Source organism: Hippocampus comes, unplaced genomic scaffold (genome assembly GCF_001891065.2).
Source record: "Hippocampus comes isolate QL1 unplaced genomic scaffold, H_comes_QL1_v1.1 scaffold120, whole genome shotgun sequence".
Classification (NCBI taxonomy): Eukaryota; Metazoa; Chordata; class Actinopteri; order Syngnathiformes; family Syngnathidae; genus Hippocampus; species Hippocampus comes.
The window spans coordinates 249764-264279 of NW_017805781.1; the positions used below are offsets into that span (position 1 = coordinate 249764).

At 42.0% G+C, this 14516-nt stretch overlaps 1 protein-coding gene across 4 annotated transcripts in view; it reads right to left on the bottom strand.

The window, feature by feature from the left end:
- The window catches only part of myo15b (myosin XVB), a 55891-nt gene that overhangs the window by 8156 nt on the left and 33219 nt on the right, over positions 1–14516 (bottom strand). For 3 of the 4 annotated variants that reach the window (XM_019884890.1, XM_019884889.1, XM_019884891.1), the window contains 10 exons: positions 12424–12565; positions 12220–12331; positions 11404–11902; positions 9073–9136; positions 8924–8996; positions 8769–8845; positions 8609–8685; positions 5305–5435; positions 940–1034; positions 715–792 (listed from right to left, as the gene is read on the bottom strand). In XM_019884890.1, coding sequence (XP_019740449.1) covers positions 715–792; positions 940–1034; positions 5305–5435; positions 8609–8685; positions 8769–8845; positions 8924–8996; positions 9073–9136; positions 11404–11902; positions 12220–12331; positions 12424–12565 — 1348 coding nt within the window. The remainder of the gene's footprint in view (positions 1–714; positions 793–939; positions 1035–5304; positions 5436–8608; positions 8686–8768; positions 8846–8923; positions 8997–9072; positions 9137–11403; positions 11903–12219; positions 12332–12423; positions 12566–14516) is intronic. The other variant, XM_019884892.1, reaches the window with a different exon arrangement.

Sequence of the window (14516 nt, forward strand, 5' to 3'; positions counted from 1 at the left end):
TAGTTTGGCATGTTTTTAAAAGCACGCATATAAATGAAATGAATGATAAGTAAAGCAATGCAATATAAACATGACTAAAGTGAGGGTGAACATTTTCCATGGGAAAGTATGTGATTGGCATTTCGATCAACGCCTTTCATTGCCCATCACAAAAAATGATAATCCGCAACTCGTACTTTGCAACCCGCAGCCAACGAGAGACAAGCCTGTGTGCAATGCAGCGTCTCCTCACCCTTTTCCTTAACCACATTATCTGCGTGTCACAGTTTAAAATCAGATTACTTATTAAAACAATTGTTCGTGAGCAGCTCTCACATTAAAAAATAAACAGCCAATCAATATGATGGATAATCATGATAATCAATCAGTCATGGATAATCAGTATCGGAATTGGCAGCATGAAAACCAGATTAAAACACCCCTAGGAAAAAGGATTCAACTATTACTCCTCTGCTTCGCTGACTTTGTCTATAGTGCTATCTTTTGTCTTGATATAACCTCCGTATTTTTTTTTTCTTCCGAAAAGACAAACCATGGAATTAGTCATCTTGGACTCTCAGCACTATTGATAAAAAAAAAAATATGAGACGAAAAGAGCAGGCAGGAGCCTTCTTGCCTCTCTAGGACATTTGCTGCTGGGTACCCCTTAGATCCTTGGCAGAAGTGGCGAATGGTGTGCTAGACAATATTGTCCGTTGATGGATTAATACTTACACTGAAGCTATGTATCTTGACAGGGAATTTCACTTCGCCTGGCAGCTGGATAGAAATGAGCTGTGAGGATTTGCCCGCCTGCAAAAACAAACAACCCCCCCAGAAAACAAAAAAAAAACATGTAAGATTACAGCTGCAAATAATGCTAGAGTAGTTTTCTCCCCTGTCATTTTAGAAAATTTTGATACAGTACTTTATCGTGTAAAAACCAATAGCTCAACTTGCCAGGTTAGCTTCCAGTTCGACATGTGAAGGGATGTTACGGCGACCACCAAAATTGAGAGATCGCTGAAGGTTATCCTCACACACATATACCAGCTCTGAGGGCAAATAAAATTGCGGCAATCAAAAGAAATGATCTATTTCCTTTTTTGATCATTTAATATACTGTCCGTACACTGTAATCAGGACAATTTAATTGGAAAAATCTAAATCAGTTCCATTTGAAAAAATATCACTGAGACATCTGTTATGATTTACCCCTTTTAGAATCACATTGGCCTGAAAGGAGACATAAAATAAATAGTTTTCGACAATTTAAAACAGTTCCCAGCTGTCTTAATAATATGTCTGTGACATTTTTCATTGAGGCGGCATGATGGCGGACTGGTTAGCACAGCTGCCAAACAGTGCAGTGGTTGAGTTGAGTACTATATCATCTGCAATAAACAGAGTTACAATACTGAGGCCACCCAACTGGACCTCCTCAATACCTTGGCTGCACCTACAAATTCTGTCCTTAAAGGTTATGAAAAGAAGTGTGACCAAGGGCATCCTTGGCGGAGTCCAACCCTGACTGGAAACAAATCCAACTTACTGCCAGCAGTGTGGACCAAACTTTGACGTTAGTTGTACAGGGACCAACAGCCCGTATGAGGTGGTTCGATACACCATTCTCCCAACGTATCCTTCACAAAACTCTGAGGGACACACACGAACACCTTCTCCAAATAGACAAAATATGTAGATTAATTGGGCAAACTCCCATTCACCCTCGAGTACCCTGCTGTGGGTCTAGAGCTGGTCCACCATTCCACGGCCCAGACATAAACTGTCCTGCTCCTCCTGAAACTGAGATTCGACTTCCCAATGGACCCTCCTCTCCAGCACCTCCGAATAGAGCTTTAGAGAGTCTGAAACACAGCCTCCGGTGTCCTTTCTTAAAATTGGGGGTCATCTCCTTGGTATTACAGTAATTAGACTCGGGATGGTGGACAAGAATTGAGTTGAAGTGATCCAGAAGTCGTTTTCCATGGCCTCATCGAACCTCTCCCATGCACCAGTTTTTGCTTCAGTGACCAGCAAAACTGTTGTACTTGGCCAGCCGGTATGCATAAGCTGCCTCTAGAGTCCCACAGATCAAGAAGGCCTGACAGGACTCCTTCTTCAGCTTGAAAACATTCTTTACCTGTGGTGTCCACCAACAGGTTCGGAAATTGCCACAAAATTGTCCAGAGTCATTGTACCCCACCTCCCATGGGATGTGGGTGAAATTCTGGTGGAGCTGGCGTTGAAATTACTTCTGACATGGGACTCAGCTAGACGTTCCCAACAACCCTCACAATACATCTAGGTCTGCCAGGGCGTACGGGCATCTTCCCCACCATGGAAGCCAACACGCCACCAGGTGCTGGTCAGTTGACAGCTCCGCACATCTCTTCACCTGGGTATCCAAGAATGTGATCACAATTTTTATGCAATGATTACAATGTCGAACATCAAACTGCATCCAAGAGTGCGCAGGTGCCAAGTGAAGGGATGGACACTCTTATGTTTGAACATGGTGTTTGTCATGGACAATCTGTGATGAGCACAAAAGTCCAATCACAGAACAGTACTTGGGTTGCGATCGAGGCGGGGGGTCCTCCCAATAACACCCTTCTAGGTCTCACTGTAATTGCCCTAATTGCCCACATGAGCACTGAAGAAAGATGGAATGATGGAGTCCACAGTGTGAGATCTCTCCAACACCTTCTCCAAGGACTCCAAAATAGATGGGTACTCTGAACCGGTGTTTGGTGCAAAGGCACAAACAGTCAAGACTCGTCCCCTTACCCAAAGGTGGAGGGAGGTGTGTCGGCGCCAAGCTGGGGGATTGGGGGGGGGGGTCAATAATTTAGCCCACAACGTCTTGTAGAGGTGAGCCCGACAATGTCTTATTGCAACCTCTCAACCTCACACACCAGCTCAGGCCCCTTACCTGCCAGAAAGGTGACATGCCACATCCCCTGGAGCCAGGAAACTGACCACCAAGGTCCTCACCTATGGCCGCTGCCCTGTTCACACTGCACCGACCCCTTGGCCGATCACACAGGTGGTGAGCCCATGGGAAGGTGGATCCATGTTACCTCTTTAGGCTGTGTCCAGCCAGGCCCATGGTTGCAGGTCAGCTACCAGGTGCCAACAAGACCCACCTCCAGGCACTCAAATGTAATATAAGAAATGGTGAGGCTCCTTGACACTCTCATACGCATGCAAACGCTCCATCCTTTGAACTCATGATCCTTCTCTTCCTCTTCGTCTTCTTGACCGCACTCGTCCTCGTGCCTCAAGAGCTTCTTCTCTCAAGCTTTTTTTTGTGCCCTCTTGCTTTCAAGATCCACTCCATTTCAAAACCTCAGCGGAACTTTGAATTATTGGCTACGTGCCAAGCACCTCAGTCTCAGAGGCACTCCGTCAATGCTCTATCTAAAGAAATAGCTTAAGAAGCATTTGATAACGCCCTGTCATGGTTTGCCGGGCCCATGACCTCGGAACCCTTTTGATCACTTGTGCCAACACCTCAGCAAGCCGGTGCATGTTTTGCACGGCTGCAAGCCCACAAATTTTATGATATTATCTCTGTGAGACCGTAAATTTTTCCTTGCCGACTCTTCTTCAACTAACTTCTGCTTCCACCTAAGAGCTTGAAAAGAGGGCAAACTTACCAACTTTCAAATAATGTGGGGCCAAACCATCTCAAAGCGACGAGTCAACATTTGTAGAATTTACCAGATAACTTGTAAATGGGTGCATATCAAATTGGGTTTCGTTGTTTGGGAAGGTTACAATTTCCAACTTGATCCTTTTCAGAAAGTTTTCATTCACTTTGTTCAGGACTATTTAAACACAAGTTAAGGGGTAAAGACGGGGAAACAATCAGGGCGGGGCTGACAATCAGACTGGCACAGGGCGAAGGGCAAGCGACCTTCAGCGCAGTGTGACAAAATCAAATAAAACACCATCTATAAAGTTTATTTTGAGAATAAACCGGCATGGTATCCCTTTGAATGATAAGATCCATTTAGTTCCATTGTCCGATAACAATTCATTGAGCTGCCAAACTTGAACTATTTCCTGATTTTGACGCATGAGAGCTGTGGGGAATGCAAGCATTATCTTTCGAGCTCCCAACTGTTTAATTCCGCGTTTTATGCAGAGCAAAATTCACAATTTATGTAACCAAAGTGGTCCTTATGTGCTAATTCGCTGACTACATATCCGCTCCTTAAGATATTTCCAATTTGAAAGTCTTTTTCAAAAAACGTTTAACCCTTGAAGGGTAGAGCAGTTACTACAGTGGACATCTGATCATGTTATCAGGTTACAGGGTGCGTGAAAGGGTTAAAATACTTTTACATGTCAGAGGAAAAGTACATGTTTAAGGATTTCCATGCAGCCAAAAATGTCAATGACTTAACCGACACGTGGTGGGTGTCAGAATTCTAGATGGGAGAGTAATCGTACAGTGGTACTTCTACTTATGAAATTAATGGATTCTGGAAGAAATTTCATAACTACAAAATTTTGTAGGGAGAGACGCGTTTTCCATGTGAATGTCCTAATCCGTTCCAAGCCCCCAAAAATTCAGGCAATAAATGTTTTCTAAGGCATAAAAATGCATCAAAATATGTAACATATACATGTTATAATTAGATTATTGCACAATAAATGAGAGTTGTGCAAAATGTAAAAAACAAAGAATAGAATAAAGAATAAAAATGATGGTCATTTAACTTTTAACTGTGTCCTCATCGTTTTTGTGCCCTTTTTAGTTCATGTTCTCTGTCAGAAGTGGTTTTTGCCTGGCATTTTGTAAAGAACTGATCCCAGGACGTTTGCTTTTGTCGGCTTTTGACAATCCTTCGAAAATGTCCAATGCAAACATCAGCATCGTGAGCGATCGCCCGACTGGTGAACACTTTTTCTGGGTGATTCACAATTAAGTAAAACTATCGGAAAGCCTGATGGCCTCTTAGCCAATGGGATGCCAGGATGATGCTCAGTAGTAGCCAATGGCAGAGCATAAGTATGTTGCATTCAGGAAATTCGGAGCTGCGAGTAGGAGCCCACATTGTATTTTTCCCTTTTGTATCTTGAAATTTCTTTCGTAACAAGAGGCAGTATTTTCCTGTCAAGGCATTTTGTAACTTGAATATTTCGTATGAAGAGACGCTCATAAGAGGAGATACCACTGTATTTGAAAAGTGCTCAAGTCCAGGCGTGGAAAAACGGCAGGAGTGGGAAAATATGTCCCTTTCTCCTAAAAAGCAAAAGTAGCATCATTTATATTCGACGTAACTGAATCCGTTTTCATGAATACTATTGTACCTCGGTAATGGTGTTCAGGGTCTGTCGCGATGTCATGCAGGTGGCGTGTAACATAGGGCACTAGGTTACCAGAACAAGGGAAAAACCCAGCAATCAGGTAGAGTAGACGCCAACCTAGAATGCAGCTGGATCTGTGGAAATAAACATGAATGTGAGGGGGGGTTTTTTCCACAGTTGAACACAGATTTCAACTTAAACAAGCGCTACGGGTAGCTTTGAAGGGGCCCTGCATTCTGGACGACTTTGGGATACTGGCACATTGGAATTGGAATTTTTTGAACATTTTTTGAACATGTGCAAACAATTATTTAGAGCACAGGTGTCAAACTCAAGGACCAGGGGCCAGATCTGGCCCGCCACGTCATTTTAAGTGGCCCGCGAAAGCAGCTCAAACATGTCAACTTCCATGATCCTTTCTAAAATATCTACCAAAAATTTGAACTCTGACATCTAATAAATAAGAGATATATTCTAAGCATTTTCTTGTGACCAAACCCCTCATGATAGTAACTTAAACAAAACTTGAATCAACAGATGTTCTTGACTTCTATATATGGTTTCAGTCACAATGGCCCTCCAAGTCAAACGGTAATTAAAATGTGGCCCGTGCCAAAAATGAGTTTGACACCTCTGATTTAGAGAGACAGCAGTTTTAAAGTGACTTGGTCATGGTTGCGCTATCGGGGTGTGGGCTGCAAGTACCTAGACGAAGCACAGAGTAAGCTTTCGTCTCTGTATCTTATCCAGATTGCAGTAAGTAGGAATCACAGGAAGCTCTTACTCTTCAATCGCAAAGTCGGTCAGGATTTTCAGTGCCAGCAAGCCCAGTTAAGTGTGAAGAAGCCTTCCATCAAATTACGCAAAAGATCAAGAAATACAGTTAAATACTCATCAAGCTATTTGAACCCTTTCAGGGACAGCAGTTAATACAGTGGACAGCTTATCGTGTTATCAGGTTACAGCACAGGTGTCGAAGTCCGGTCCTCGAGGGCCGGTGTCCTGCATGTTTTCCATCCCTCCCTGCTGCAACACACCTGATTCAAATGATCAGGATCACTATCAGGCTCCAATAGAGCTTGCTGATGAACTGATCATTTGGATCAGGTGTGTTGCAGCCGGGAGGGATGGCAAACAAGCAGAAGAAGCCTTCCATCAAATTACGCAAAAGATCAAGAAATACAGTTAAATACTCATCAAGCTATTTGAACCCTTTCAGGGACAGCAGTTAATACAGTGGACAGCTTATCGTGTTATCAGGTTACAGGGTGCATGAAAGGGTTAATTGACACTATACGGCAGGGTGTCGAACTGATTTTTGTCGCGGGCCGCAATTTAATTCCTGTTTTCCTTACAGGGCCGTTATGACTGAAACCATATAAACCAGAGGCTGCACTTCTTAAGATTGCTGAAGAAATGCCAGACGGGCTCACACCTGCTACACACTTTCTACCGCTCCACAGATTGACGTATTGACGTACGGCATCACAGCGTGGTATGCCGGCTGTACGGCTAAGGACAGGGATGCTCTGCAAGGAGTCATAAAGGCGGCACAAAAAATCATCGGCTGCCCCCTGCCATCCCTGGATGACATCACGAACTCAAGGGGGCTACAAAGGGCAAAGAAAATCCTGACTGATCCATCCCACCACTGGCAGAGGACGTGGAGTTTTTGTCATCAACTCCTGCCCTTGGGCAGGAAATATAGAGTCATGAGAAGCCGGACAAACAGACACAGAAACACTTTTTATTCCTGGGCAGTCAGGCTGCTGAATCTCAATTCCTCAAATCGTGTGCACGTGAATGTGTAGGCCTGGGGGGTGTGCAATTTTACTAAATACCTCATGATATCTCTGACTGAATTTCAATTCGTCTGAAATAGTCCACATACTGTCATGTTAATCCCTGATTCATATCATTTTGTAAGACAACTTGGACTGTACCTTAACTAGTGCCGAATATCGAACATATTCTTATCACAATTTAAAAAAAAAAAAAAATCCATTCCATAACGCTGACTATCAATTTTAAACGTATGCGTGTGATTGTGTGTGGGTCTAGGGGAGTGCAATGTATTTATATATTTTTTATATTTTTATATTTCGCGACGCACTTGAGGGTGGAGGCTCCTGCAGAATTTCGTTGTAACAAGTGTGCAATGACAATAAAGTATTCATTCATAAAGAAGTGAAGAATAAATGTTTATTCATCTATTGTTCAAATCAGGGGTCCCCAAACCCCGGGCCGCGGACCAGTACCGGTCCGTGGGTCATTTGGTGCCGGGCCGTACAGAAAGAATAAATAACTTACATTACTTCCGTTTTATTCATTTCGGAAACTGAAAGAATTTTTATTTCGAAAATTTACCAGATTCTCCGTTACATCCGTCTACAGTATGCCACTCTTGTCGCAGGTCGAGGCGCACTTCTCGATAGGTTACCGCTTAAATGAAACCCGGGAGCTAGCAAAATGAGTAAAAAAAAATAAATGTCTTTGGGAAGGGGAAAAGGCCCAGCTGGGAGACAGAAGAGCAGCCCACGATTTTCAAGAAAAAGAAGGCTACATTTAATAGACAGTGTCAGGAGTCCTACTTAAAATAACTCAACGGGAGATTCCCATGGATCAAGCCCGCTCTACATATGCGGCGACGATGGTTAGTCGTATTTTTCATGCACTTTTGTATTTGCGCTTTATTTTATTTTGAAGGCACCTATAAATATTACCATAGCGACCAGAGAGCGTTGCAGCCAGATAGGACGTCCAGGAGACAGAAGACCAGCCTTCTTATTTTTCATGCACTTTGTATCTTATTTTGAAGGCAGGTTTGAACGTTACCTTCGCGACCAGAGAGTGTTGCGGCCAGATAGGACATTCCTTTTGTCATGATTCATGTTTATTATTGTTTCGAAAATACCATAGTTTTCATGCGTGTCATATTATATTATTTTGTTGTATTTATCTGTCACACCTTCAAAGCCGGTCCCTGAAAATATTGTCTGACATTAAACCGGCCCGTGGGGCAAAAAAAGTTGGGGACTGCTGGTTTAAGTTACTGTAATGAGGGGTTTGGTAACAAGAAAATGCTTACAGTATCACTTATTTATTGTGAGAATTCGAAATTTGGTAGTAATTTTTGGCAAGCATCATGAAAGTTGCCATCGTTGATTTGCTTTCGTGAGCCACATAAAATGATGTGGCGGCCCAGATCTGGCCCCCGGGCCTTGAGTTTGACATATGTGCTGTACGGTGTTCAGTGATGCTAGTTGTATGTAAGTAGTATGAAATGCTACTAAACACATGTACTTACTTAGTATGGTTGTTGGTGGTTTGCTTGATAACCTGACAGTAGATTTCATCTCTCAGCAGTTCTCTTTCCTTTCCGAGCTGAAAATCGAATGGAAACAAGATTCATCTTTATTGTTCAAAGTCCATTTTGTGTGGAGTAAACGACTGATGTGAGCACTAACCAGCAAGATGTGACTCAGACAGTCTGTTTGAGTGGTTCGCTTTTTCATGGCTGTATCACCCATGAACTGCATCACATCTTTGAAGAATCCGTGATTGTTAGAAAACAAGCTACATGTTTTATTTGGAATTCCATTTTTGCAATGATCATACTTACTGCTAAAGCATTGGACTGATAAATCATTGCTGTCAGGTTCATTGTAGAGAATTAGGGACTCTTGAATGGGTACCTGAAAATTAATCAGATGTGTTTTTGGAAAATGCCGCATGATTTCAAAGAAATATTTATTGATGGCTTCAACTTACCTTTGTGAATTCAACTGCCTCATTAAAAGTCTTGACACTTGCTTTGGAGCCGTCATTTTTCATTCTGTGATAAACAGGTAACGATGAACAGGTATTAACTTCTCAATATCATAACTACAAAAAAAGAACTATATAAATCCATACAGGTACTTACATAAATATACTATACATTGGACGCTAATCTACTCTGGTTTGGCACCTGTGAATTCACCTATTGGCAGATTTGTTTTCAATGTTTTTTTTTCCAATATTTCGTTGTTTTTTTTTACCTTTCCCCCATTAGAAAACTTGGAGGTTTATTTTTTTTTAAAAAGATTTTTGGTGGTTAACTTTTTTCTTTTATTTTCCAATGCATTTCAAAATGTGACTTTAGCCAGTCATGAATAGCAGGGGCCCATTGTATGTTAAGTACATTTAAACATACCTGTTTATATTGAATGTGTACACAGTGTGCGTACTCATAGTACAGTATCTTGACCTAATACCACAAAAATAATATACACATTTTTTATGAGACAAACCATGTAAAAGTACACATTGCGGATGATAAAATGTAAAAAAAAAAAAAAAAAAAAAAAAAATTCATAACTACAAAAAAAGAACTACATACATCCATACAGGTACTTACATAAATATATGTTAGAGGAATTTATGAGCAAAATTGTATCATGCAGAGGCAAGCTTTCAGAGGCCTTTTATATTGAAATGCAACATCAGATCCAAATGAAAGTCCTGTGGTTGGATACCTGGGATTGTTTAGTGTACCCTTGACATGGTCTGGTTCCGGGATCACGAAAATTCATTTTTTAAGGATTTTTTTTTTAAATCTAGTGAAATTTTAGTCATTGTTGTTGAGTTAATATTACCTTTTTTTTCTCTCGCAACTTTAGAATGCTTCTTCGTGCTACTCTGAGACAGTTTTCATTCTCCCTGGGTGAACTCATCGTTGCCTGCCAGAAATTATTTTATAACATTATTTGAACCACCGTTGTGCATGCATTAGTTGGACAGCTTTTATTTTATTTTGCTGTTCGCTGGCGGCACCGTAATGCAGAGTATTAACAATCGCCGTGGCGGCTGGCTTGACTTCAACTTTGCGAGTGGAGGCTGGCCTGATCAAAGTCCTTTTTTGACCTAAGACCTACTTTTCAAGTCAACCAACCTTCGCGATCTACCGTTACTGCACATTCAGGCATATACACGTGCGCACGCATGCACGCCATGATGAGCAACAGCCATTAAGGGCCCTCAACGTAAATGAAACAGAAAAATAAAGCATTGTCTAGAATCTAGACAATGCTTTATTTTTGCTGTATTGTATTTTATTGTATTCCTTTTAGGGTAGCTCCATCTAGTGGATGCATAAAGCAACCACAGCCCCTATTGTAGCTTCTATTCTATGCGCCTTATAATGCAGTGCGCCCGATATATGAAAACAGTTTTAAAATAGGTCATTCATCAAAGGTGTGCCTTATACTCCCAAGCGTCTTATAGTGCAGAAAATACTGTATTTATCACAACGATGCATTTCACTTAAATGCATGCCACAATAATGGCTATGTGCTGCTCAGTGAGGAGTGTGGCTTTGGTGAGACACTTGACAGAATGGGGATGAGGGATGAGTGAAGTCAAGCTCCGCATAAACCTTGCTTGCGTTTTTTTTTTCAAATTCCCCCTTTTAATATATAGGTTTTTGAATTAGGTATGTGCAACCAATCTTTTAAGTGAAGAAAAATATTTCTCTTTGTCGTCATTGCTGTTGTACAAGTCCTGTAGGCCAAAACAAATCAAGTAGAGGAAGGAGGACTTCCACCATCAGTGAATTAAAAATCCAAATACTATAAAAATGCTGACGACAAAGCAACGTACTTCTCTCCTCATTTTCTCATGTTGTTTCCTCTTTTTCCCCAGTAACACATGTAATGGGAATTTGACATATAACGGTACTAAAATGTAAGTAACTGTTCGTACCATTGAATGCTGACCAGTTATTTTGCAGATAAGCAAAGTTGCCTGCTCGTGCACTAGACAGCATTCTGTGTAGCTGCTCAAAATGCTGATTGTGCTGACCATAACCCCTCCCAAAGAGAAAAAAACACAAGGGAGGCGGGGGCTCCCTTGACGGATCTGTGAATGGTGTCTCTCCTTTTTTTTTTCTTTCTCAAATAAATCTCATCATTATTTTTATAATACTTGTTGTCTTGACACAAACTCACAGTACTCCTATAAAACCAGTAGACGCCAGTCGTAGCTCTGGTGTCCCTGCTCGTAGTAACATATTTTGCTTGCCTAGAAGTGGTAGTGATTCGAAGTGTGTATCTCATACAGTACCTAAAAAATTTCATGGCAAACTCAACCATTGCAGACATCTGGATCTCTCTGTCTTGAACTGATTCCTGGACAGACATCTGTATTGATCTCTGGGATGCGACATTTCTCTGCAACTCCGAATCACTGTTTGGCCTCGGTAACTCGTGAAGTGACCGTTGGATGGATGACTGTGCTGTTCTCTGAGATGAGACATTTCTCTGCCACTCCGAATCACTGTTTGGCCTCGGTAACTCTTGAAGTGACTCTTGGATGGATGTCTGTGCTGTTCTCTGAGATGAGACATCTCCCGTCATCCACTCGGACTCAGTGTTGTCAATTTGCTTGCCAATGGGAATCAGAGCTTCTTTTTCTTGACTGAAAGCTCTTGCACCTCTCATGCTTTTCCACCGATTATCTCTTCGATCCAGTTGGAGATTATGGTAGTCCAATGCAGCAGACGGTTGGGTTAGATCCTCTTGGAAAAGACCAGACCGTCCTCCCATTGTGCCAAAACGCCAACCTGCAGAAAATTATGTGAGAGGAAGAGTTAATTGTACACTCAGTGGCGCCGAGTATTACCTCATGAATTGACTTCTGGATTTCACTAATATAGTAGAGTTTTTCAATGCTGGATTGCACACACAAAACATCCTTCGCAGACGCGTTTAAGGGCACACACACTGCCTTCATCTGCCTTTTGAGGGCGTGAATAAGCCATAAAATTTATCCATTTTCAGACCCCCTTTATCACACCCGCGGGGGGTGCTGGAGCCTATCCCAGCTGTCATACCGAAACCTAATGAGGACCAAGATCTAGTGGGTGTCAGCAATGCTTACCTGCCTGGAGTCCCTCCATTGGTAGCAACTTGATGACATCACCTTTGCTGAAGCTAAGCAGGCTCTTGTCATCTGTTACAAAGCTCTTCAAGGCAACCACGTGGCCAGAATTCTGAAGAACCAGACAGCACACCATTCAAAACCTTCGAAATATAAAACATATCGTCCTTTGGGGCGAAGAATACTAGTAGGAGCATTTCATACCTTCATGAGCTCTTTGAGGAAGAACTGAACCATGGCAATTATTTGAGGGGCTCTGGAGGAGTGCAGCTGTAGGTTTTCATTTGTCAGCTCCAGTTGCACTTGGTTTGTGCCACAGAGTTCGACCGACAGCAACTCTGCAAAGCTTTTTCAGATGCGGGACCAAGTTAAATTACTACACTTCCAAATTTCAAAACTGAGTACACAAAATGAGATCAGAGCGTAGTACTGTATCTTTTAAAAACTTTAAGTGTTGTTGTTTTGAACTGCATCTTTAAAAATTGAAATCAAATATCCATCATTCCATCCATTCAAGCATCTTTGCCTCATACTCTGTTCAGGGTCATCAGGGTACTTGGAGTCTATCCCAGCTGAGTTTGAGTGAGAGGCAGACCCCGGATAGTCAATAAAGGACTTGCAGATCTCATTTGCGTATGCGTGAGAATCCAGTTTAAAAAAAATATGGCTACCGAACAAGCCATCTATCCATCCGTTTTTTTGATCCGGTTTATCCTCACAAGGGTCGCGGGGTGTGCCGCAGCCTATCCCAGCTGTCTTCGGGCAGTAGGCGGGGGACACCCTGAACCGGTTGCCAGTCAATCGCAGGGCACACAGAGACGAACGATCCGCGCTCACACTCACACTTAGGGACAATATTGAGTGTTCAATCAGCCTGTCATGCAAGTTTTTGGAATGTGGGAGGAAACCGGATACCCGGAGAAAACCCACACAGGCCTGGGGAGAACATGCAAACTCCACACAGGATGGCCGTGGCTGGAATCGAACCCAGTACCTCTGCACTATGAGGTCGACGGGCTAATCACTTGTCCACCGGGCCTCCTACCGAAAAAGCATTCAATGAAATTTCATATGATGTATGCCGAACTGCACAACTTAAAGCTTGCAGCTATTGTTTCAAAGGCTTTAAACCCTGAGTGACAAAACAACAAAAGCACTTTGCCATGTTTGACTGCTCGAAAGGAATTTATAGGCTTGAACGGTGGTGTAAAAAACAGCATAGCAAAGCTCCGAGTTCATCCAGACTAGTTTGTAAAGCTGCGTTCATTCTTCACAATTTCCTGATTGAACAAAAACATCCAGACGGATGGAAAAGGTGCACTAATTTCTTGAACAGGTTTATTTTGTCAATATCTTGAAACCAAGGGTACAGACAGAGACACAATAACATGGGATCAGTCCGACACAAATTGTTTTCTAGTCACTGTCTCTTTTTAAATTGAAAACCATTTCCACATTTCATTTATTATTGCCAGTGTTGGGAGTAACACATTACAAAACTATCGATTTTCAGAAACATTACGTTTCTCAGCAATGTATCACATGAAATTACGATGCACTATCAAGACATTTCATTTGTTATGTGCTGTCAGCACTAAATATCCCCATGCACCAGGGCAACGCACCATGCCTTCAGATGTGCTAATGTTTTATACCCAGTGGCGGACCCTCAGGGCCAGCAAGGCATTCTCTGCTGGCCTAAACATTCTCAGAAAAGTACATTTACTTTTCTGAGAATAACATTAATTTGTTATTTTATTTTCATAAATATGTAAACAAAATTATTCTCTGTATTCTTTACGGCATATTATTTCCACTTAGTCGAGTGGCTTTCAATGTTATTTTAAATAACATTGAAAGCCACTCGATTAATAACTTATTTATTATGGTAGAGTTTTTAACCAATCATATTTCAGCTAGCTTGTGTTGCCAGGTAAATTAAACTTGCTCGGGGCCTTCAGATTAAACAGAGCAGGCCCCTGTGCGCTGTAAGTGAACGGGCACAGTCAAGTTTCAATAGCCAGTCAGATCACGAGTCTTGATCTGACTCGTCTGCATACTAGGGCCAGCTAGAAGGCCTTACGTCGAGACTGGCCGTGCGTGTTCGGTGATTGGATTAGCGCCTTTTCTGTTTCCTGAGAATTGTATCCTGACTTGTTCAATAAAGATTTAAAAAAAAAAAAAAAAGATTGGATTAACGCCTGCTAGAGCTATCACTCGCATTTTAACCCAAAATGGCCGAAGGAGAAGACGTTGATCTGGTTGCGGAACTACTTTCCACACAATTTTCAAGACGG